At 41.3% G+C, this 8,840-nt stretch overlaps 1 protein-coding gene across 1 annotated transcript; it reads right to left on the bottom strand.

Annotated features, from left to right (window-relative positions):
* Positions 1–5,519: 5,519 nt before the first annotated feature.
* LOC141171643 (uncharacterized) lies at positions 5,520–8,184 on the bottom strand. Its single transcript, XM_073655310.1, is given in 6 exon segments — positions 5,520–5,573; positions 5,576–5,739; positions 5,908–6,057; positions 7,677–7,821; positions 7,906–8,015; positions 8,148–8,184. Coding segments are annotated over 6 exon segments (660 nt in total).
* Positions 8,185–8,840: the final 656 nt, after the last annotated feature.

The following is an 8,840-nucleotide window of genomic DNA, read 5'->3' as shown; positions in this document are numbered from 1 at the left end:
TCAATCCACCTAATATTGGGGTTATGGCGAATTGATGAGAGCAGGTGCTCCGTCACTAGGATGTATAAGAGAGGGGACAGAGGACATCCCTGCCTTGTCCCATTGGTGATTGTGAAAGGTGATGAAAATGTTCTGATGCACCCCCTGGGCCTTGGGACACCAGGAGCCGGACCCTTTTTGGTGGATGCTGGTGGTTGTAGTCTTCGTGGCGGCGACCCGGTTCCGTGGCTCAGGGTGGTCAAACCAGTGGCGGAACTATTTATGTGGTTTTGATGTTTAAATGTCCGACTACGCAACCCGTGGATTGCGGTCAGAGTGAACCGCCGCTGCAGGGCAGACCGCTGAGGCTGGTGTTGTGGGTGCAGCAGAGCGTAGCATAACTCCCCACGGGAGGAGTATAGCCTCAGGGCAGTGTATGCGGAGGATGGGGGTGATGGTGCAGGGCAGCAGCAGTAACGACACGGAGTCAGTGATGCAGTCCAGGGCCTTTACTCACAGTTCTTATTATCCAGACCACGTCTGCAGGTAATGGCTGCCCACGTCATACTGTGCTCACCAGGTGAGGTGCTCAGACAACTCCCAGATAACTTTGGAGCGCTTCACAGGACCCCCTTTGTGTGTTCTTTGTCTGGCCTTTCTTACCAACCCTTCTGTCCGGCTGCCTCGGGCCTCCTCTTGGTAAACTTGGCACCAGTTTCCCTGACCCTATGTGGTGCCTTCCTAGCGGGTGTAGCGAGGGGCTGCGCCACATAAAATGTCAGAGCCTCCGGTTTCTAGCTGAGGGTCGTTTCCTGCCTCCACTAGTTTCGGGGACCGGTCTCCCCCTTTGGCCTGACCCCTCCACGCAGGTGGATTCGGGCGTGCGGTGGCGACTCGCCAGTCCGCACCCCTGGGATCCCTTCATTCCTCGTTCCTGGAGCCTTCTCCGCTCCTCTTCCTTCCTTCTCCCTCTTCCAGGCCTGGGCCTCTGTTACTAGGCCCGCCTCCGGAGCAGAGCTCATGCAGAGCCCCTGCTCCCTGCCACTTCTGCTCAGACTTCTCTGCACTGAACTAAGATGGTGCCCACCTTTTATACTCCCTTCTCAATGCACCCAGGAACTGCTTCCTCCCTGCTCCTGCACTACAGGGTTCCCCTTCCTCAGTGTTCCCTCCCCCCACTCCAGCCAGGGACAGGGACTGTCGTGCCCATCTCAGAGGCATATTGGTCGCCCTGCCCCACGGCAATGTGGTGTAATGCATGCAGGTGTCGGGTCCTGATCCACACTCCATCCTTACCTGAGAGTGAGATATCACACCTCTGGGTGAGGTGCAATACCTCTGTAGCAACCGAGCCCTCAGGGTGCTACAGTTCCATTTATCTTCAGCCTAGTTGACGTATTGGGATACAGGGCTGTGATTTTGGCTATAAAAGGGTCCCCTAGACCCCTACCCCAAGCTTTTTAAGAGAATCATATATGGCGTGCCAGGAGACTCTATGGAATGCTTTCTCAGCATCCAACGAGAGTATCTAATTACAAATTTTTAACTGCATCTAGCCCAGAAAATACTTTGTGCCTAGTAGCAGTGTCTGCTAGTCAGCGGATTATCCCGGCTGTTAAGCAAGCTACACCACCTGTAGTTTGGACACTTAATTTTTTCAAAGGAAATGCTTCGGGACCACGGGATACTCAGTGAAGAGCATCAGGAGGCACCCCAAGGCATAGGGGCTGGGACTGGCAGTAGGATGCCTTGCGGTGGACAGCCGAGCTCGATCCTTATAAAAGCTTTTTAACTGCAGCAGCTTTAGTGGACGCTACTGAAGCTGGAATTACGCGGCTGCTGGCATGAGACTTGCCCTCCAATAGATCCTTGTAAATGGATTTAAAGTGTATTCATTCAAATTAGAGAGACAATTTAAATTAAAAAGCTTAGAGCTGCCTCCACCACAGGGGGGCTCGCTCGACCCACCAGCGGACAGGCACCAGTATTGGGAGAGGGGGGCTGGCCGTCAGGGTTCACCGCGGCTCTGGCACAAACCCGGCGACACAGAGGTGGCACGGGCAGGAGCGGACTGAACGTGTAGGCTTCTCACTTTTTGGATTTTAGAAGGGCATGACATGCCTATATTTGTGTCTCCCCCTCCTTTTACTCCTCCACCTCTTTTCTTTTCGCATGACTATATGTACTTGCCACTTTTCCATGTGTTAGTTGTGTCTTCTGAGCAGTTTGTCAGCTTTTGGACACCTTTGAAGGTGTTTTCTATGTGTTTCTATGTGTTTTTGTTTGCCTGCCATTGGTTTTAACGGTGTTCGAAGGTGTTCGACGAACAGTTCGACGAACAGTTCGGCGAACACACGGGTGTTCGATGAACCGAACCGAACTCGAACACTATGTCATAGGGTTATGACATTCATCCTACTTTATGTCTTTTATATTTACCTAATAAAGCTGATGTTTTTAAGAAAATCCTTGAAACTGGAATTTTTACTTTTGACACATCCTTCTGTTGCACTGCCAATCTCCGAGCCTCGGACTTCAGAAAGGATTATCTGACTCTTTACTTTTTTTTCCACAGATTACCTTTAACCACTTCATGACAGATGACGTATAAGTACATCATCGGTCGTGTCCCTGCCTTTGATGCCGTCTCCGGCACTGAGTCCGCATCTTACCCTGCACATGACAGCTGATTTGATCAGCTGTCATGTGCCTCTAATAGCCATGGATGGATCCGCAATCCACCCACCCCATTTCTGTATCGCTGATTCAGAAATGTCCGATCTACAAAAATTATAAACTAATTTGATCGGTAAATGGCGCAGGGAGAAAAAAAAAATCGAAAAGCGATAATTACATTTTTTTGGGCGGCCACAAAATTCCAATAAAATGCAATAACAGGCAATAAAAATGTCGTATCTACCTAAAAATTATACCAATAAAAAAAATAGCTCAGGGCGCTAAAAATAAGCCATCACCTGTCCCCAGAATAACAAAAAATGGAGACATAAGCGACATAAGCAAGGTTTTTTTCTAACAAATTTCGGATTATTTTTCACCACCTAAATAAAAAATACCTTATACATGTTTGGTATCTGTGTATTTGTATTGTCCTGGAGAATCATATTGTCTGGTCAGTTTTACCATTTAGTCAACCATTGCGGAATTGCAATTTTTTGCAATTTCACAGCGCTTTAATTTCTTTTCTGTTTTCCAGTACGCTATATGGTAAAATTAATGGTATCTTTCAAAAGTACAACTAGTCCCTCAAAAACAAACCTTCATATAGCTATATTGACAGGAAAAAAAAACGTTATGGCTCTTGGATGAAGGGGAGGAAAAAACGAAGCGAAAAATGGAAAATAGCCCTGGGGGAAGGGGTTAAGGATCTCCCCCTATGCCTTCACGTCTCACACAACCTGCTATCCTGGCCCCTTTTACACAGACTAATCTCCATGGATCTCTATGTTACATAGACTGCTATCTACATCACAAAGCTTATTCTCGATGTCACCTCTTTCTCACTGCCTGCTCGACATTCACTTTTCTTCTCGCAGCCTTCTTCCACTGTTGTCCCTACCAGACATTGCCCATTGTACCTCCTGTTTCATTCTGTGCCCCTTTTTCCCCTGCTACTAAGACATCAAGTTCTTCACATACATGGCTGCTCATGCTACACTCCTCATTTACTCTTTTTCAAAACTCTCTCTTTAATGGCTCATTCATAAGTCCTTGAACCAGATGAATGATCCATCAGTGATTCTGATGGATCTAAAATGTACCTATTAAAGTCTGTGGAGATGTTCAACTGTTTGTGTTATCTTGGAGGACTGTGGGTCCTCAAAAAATCACAGAGACATGTTCATTAGTGATGAGTGAGTATGTTTTGTCAACCCTTTCGCCGGAGTATTTACAACCTGCTGGGTGATATGTTTGAATCGCTCCGTGTGCATGATTTGCAACTGTTTGACAGCTTTAATACATGTGAGGAATGTGTAAGAAATAGACATTAGTGATGAGCGAGTATGTTTTGTTAACCCTTTCACCGAGTATGCTCGGGCCGTGTGTCCTCAAAATATCACTGAGACATGTTCATTAGTGATGAGCAAGTATGTTTTGTTAACCCTTTTGCTGAGTATGCTCGGGCGAGCACCGAGTAGTTACAGCTGCTCGGTGTTATGTTTGAATCACTCCTGTGTGCATGATTTGCAACTGCTTTAATACATGTGAGGAATGTGTAAAAAATAGACATTCCTCACATGTATTAAAGCTGTCAAACAGTCGCAAACCATGCACACTGGAGTGATTCAAACATGATTTGAATCAGTTCATTTTTGATCAGTCAAATTACCCATGCAAGTCTATGGAACTGTCAAAATCACAGACAGCACTTGGATGGCATCAGTGCACAATCCGCATACTATCCGTGACTAAAATTGTAATGGATAGATGGATAGAAGTTATGCAATTTTCTGTAAATTCATCAGTGAAAGATCATCACTGATTGACTGCACATTTCCTTTTATGATTAGAGCCCTAGCGCTCCACCCATTAATTAAGGGTAGCTTTTAATCTGTGTGGCTGTGGTACCAAAAGGTTAAATGGAATAGTCCTAGTGGAGATTATTGCCTTGAGTAATTGCCCAGGTTGCCTGTCCTTTAACACCATCTTAGATTGAAGCAACATTAACAACAGTGGTTGGCAGCATATACCTCTACTTGACTTCAGAATCAACTTCTATCCATCATCTTTGCCCTCTTCTTCCATCATAAGAGGCACAATTTGCATTAGTTCTGTCTGTTTGGGACATAAATGCATAATAGGACAATACCGCAACAGAAATAGATCACTTGGGGGGTTGTGTTGAAACACAAAACCTATAGGAGCCTTAGAAGCTGCTGGAGGAGAAATTCTCCCAAATGTTAATTCCCTTCAATGGAAATATCACAGTACCTGAGCTGTGCTTATGAGAATGAAGAATCCTTGATGGTTTTTATTCAACCAATGAATTTTGGTGCTGGAATGGCACCTTTTTCAAGGTAAAAAAACAAATGTGTTTTTTTTTTAATCTGGAAAAAGACACTAGTTGGTTGGAAACGCGTTGGTTGAATGGAAATCTTATTTTATACCATCGAGGATTGTTCATTCCTGCAATCGCAGCCCTGGTACCTTGATATTTTCTCTAAAGTCAAAAATTTGCATCTTCAGTTTAATCTTAGATATTTTCACCCTCCATACAATTACACAGATGCAGCACATTGCTTAGTGAGCATTTATTGAAGTGTTCAGATAATCACATCTTAAACAACATCTTAAAAAATCATCAGAAATATATTGGTTTTTTTTTCAGTATTCTGAGCAGTTTATGGGATTTCAGGTTTCAGCTAGACCAACGTTGCACAAGTTATAGCTCCTGGGAAACTTTAACTACCAGCATAACAGACGTGAGGATGTTGCACATTCCCAAAAATAACGACTTGTCTAAGTGTTTAATAAAGACCCCCAGCTTCCATATGCAAAGCCAAGAAGTAATCCGGAGCATCTTATACATTGTACCGTTCTATAACATTTGTGATTCAAAAAGATGAAAAGAAAATCAATAGAATGAAGGTTTATTCATTAGACCGTTCAATTTTATTGGAGGAACATTACAGTCCAGGAGATATCTTTTTGTTTCTGTAATCGCAATGCAGCCGTCAAAGTTGACTTTGCAGGCTGCCTCGTTAATACAACCTTTAATAGAATAGTTCTTACTTGTTCCACCTGTAAACGCACAAACAACAAACATCAGGAAAAGAAATTATGTCCTAGACATATTCTAATTTTTGCATGCAGAAATATTTCTTTAATACACTATTATATGCTTTATTTTTTATTGTGTCTGCATTGGGCAATAAAATGTCCACATCCTTTAAGAAAAATGTTGCTCACCTAAAACCTTTCCTTCCGCCCTGTACTCAAAGCATCTGTCCATGGCTCCAGTGCACTCCACCATATGGTGACATTTACATTCTTCCACAGTGTCATTACAGTAGGCGGATGGACATAGTTTACCATTTAGAGTTGGGTCATCTTTAGGAACTGGAGAAATAAATACAATTGTTTGAAGTAAATATTATTGTTTAGTTATGACTCTTTGACAAAAAGATATGTTACTAACATTCCATTATGTAGCTAATTTGTTTATCGTTGTGGTTCCAATCCTCGACCATGTAAGAAAAAAGTATGAGCCAAACAAGCCGGCAGAACAAAACTCTTTCCTTTCACGTCTATCTTATGCCCTTTAAAACCTTGTGATTTTCCATTTTTTCGTTTTTTGTTTTTTTCCACTAGTTTTTCGAGGAGCCGTAACATTTTTATTTTTCTGCCAATATGGCTGTATGAGGGCTTGTATTTTGCGGGACGAGTTGTACTTTTTAATTACATCATTTATTTTAGCATGTGATGCACTGGAAAGTGAGAAAAAAATTCCAAGTGCATTGAAATAGCAAAAAAAAATGCAATTCCAAAATATATATACGGTATATATTTTTATTTACCATGTTCACTTTATGGTAAAACGAATCTGGCAATATGATTTTCCAGGTCAATACAATTACGCAGATACCAAAAATGAATATTTTATTTTTATTTAAGAGGTAAAAAAAAATTTGGAAATTTGAAATGAAAAAATTTTTTTGCTTGTGTCACAATTTTCCAAGACCTGTAAAATTTTCATTTTTCGGGATATGGAGCTGTGCGAAGGGTTTTTTATTTTTCTGCGCCCTGAGCAGATATTTTTGCTGATATCATTTTGGGTTAGATATGATGTTGTGATCACATCTTATTGCATTTTATTGCAATGTTGTGGTGGCCAAAAGTACACAATTCTGGCGTTTTGATTTTTCTTCTAGTCACGCTGTTAACTGATTTGATTAATTTATTTTCTATTTTGTTTAATTGGACTTTTCTGAAAGCAGTGATAACAAATATGCGTAGGGGTTTTTTGCTTTATTTTTAATGGGGCAAAAGGGGGTGATCAAGATGCCCCCTGCTATCATGACAAACCCAATAATATCATGGTAGTACTGATGGGAGTGTGGAATGATACACCACCTTGCCGGCGTGTGTTAAGTGTCGCTATCAGAGATTGACAGCGGAATTTAATAGGCTAACAGCCAAGGGTGGAGCTTAGATCCACCTGCGGCTGCTGGAGGCACATGATGGCTGATTAAATCAGCCATCATGCCTGGGAAAAAATGAGAGCTCGGAGTGCAAGCCTGCATCAAAAGCAGCGACACAACATATTCCGTATAAGTACGTCAAAGGTCTTGAAGGGGTTAAACTTGAGAGCTCTACAGAAAAACTAGGTCTGTACAGCATTTCAGCCTCAAAACACGAATATTCCTATACTTGGTAAATGGAGGAGGATTGAAACAAGGTTTCTTGGAAGACTGTAAAACTTTTCAGTTACAAAAGGGTTAATTCACAGCTGGGGTGGGTGTAATTCTCGCCTTTGTGTTATTGATAAGAGGATCAGCCAGATGACAGATCTCCTGACCCAACCAGCCATGTGTCCACCTAGGGATCTGTTGTTTTGGGTCACAAGACCAGTGGTCAAATATATATGATCTCTATATTGTCCTGTAAATTAGTACATTGATGGGGATTTTCTCATTAGTCAAATATTCCCCTACGATAATCAACAATTTGACACTTACGATCATATCCATCAGTGTTGCACAAGTTTCCAGTGCAGCAATTCGCAAAAAAACAAAATATAATAAATTCATGGAATCCTGAACCCTTGAGAGCACACATAGATTCATTGGCACAGCCTTTATATATTGACTTAAAAAAATCCATCTATAAGAGAAATAAACATCATAAAACATGAATTGAGGTGATGATACTTTTGTTAAAAGGAAGAATTGCGTTCTACTCACCAACATAAAAGAATTGAGAGACGGTCAAACATCGATCTCCAAGACATTTAGTCTCGGACACATTACATGTTGTGGAGTTATAGGACACACCCAATAAACATTTATAGGAAAAGACTGGGAACAAAACGTGACAATCCAGTGATATTAAATAAAAGCAATCAAAAAGGGACATTCGAGTGAAAGGGGGAATATTTTAGATGTAATTAGAATCATGTTTTTCATAATTGCAGTCAAAGAGACCCAGACATTTGTAATTTCTAACAGTGATTACTTCATCCAACATTGCCATAAACTCATAAAGATCTTCACAATCAAGAAAATGTAGATTTTCTTCTAGTCCCACTTGTACTTTATTGGAATTGACCTTTTCTTTTAGAAATATCTTTAATAGGGAACGGTTTGTCTCCATAAAATTGGACTAGTGTATTATTTTTTTACATAACACAAAATACGGTAACAATATCATGTCTCGGAAAAAATATCTTGATGCAAAACTGCAATTGGACACTTACCTGAGCGAAAAGTTTCAAACAAGTTAAGTTAGCTTTCAAGTTACAATATGGTAGAGCCTCATGTAAGAAACTGCTACCTCTTTAAAACCACCATGAAAGAAGTAAATCTACGTGAACACATCACTAGGCAAAGAAGAAGTGAGTCCTGTATTATTTAGAGGCTCATTTATTAATAGGCTAATTTTGGCAAAATTTTTTCCATTTCTGATTATGGCTTGATGTCACCACATTAACCAGAATGGTGCAAAATTTGCATTTCACATTGGCAAAAGGACATTTTTAAGTTTCCAAGAAGACAATGCAGTGATGACCTGCAATACAAGGAACTCATCAAAATGTCTGTCAATTTACTCTTGCCAAATAAAGAAGAACAGTTGTGTTTAGTTTGTTTTTGTGCAAAGTTTAATTAAGGTGTATCTCCAAATAT

The sequence above is a fragment of the Phyllobates terribilis genome, unplaced genomic scaffold (genome assembly GCF_046119375.1).
Source record: "Phyllobates terribilis strain yellow unplaced genomic scaffold, ASM4611937v1 Scaffold_12__6_contigs__length_324123572, whole genome shotgun sequence".
Classification (NCBI taxonomy): Eukaryota; Metazoa; Chordata; class Amphibia; order Anura; family Dendrobatidae; genus Phyllobates; species Phyllobates terribilis.
The sequence above is the reverse complement of the archived record's forward strand: the minus strand, read 5'-3'. Positions and strand labels throughout refer to the sequence as shown.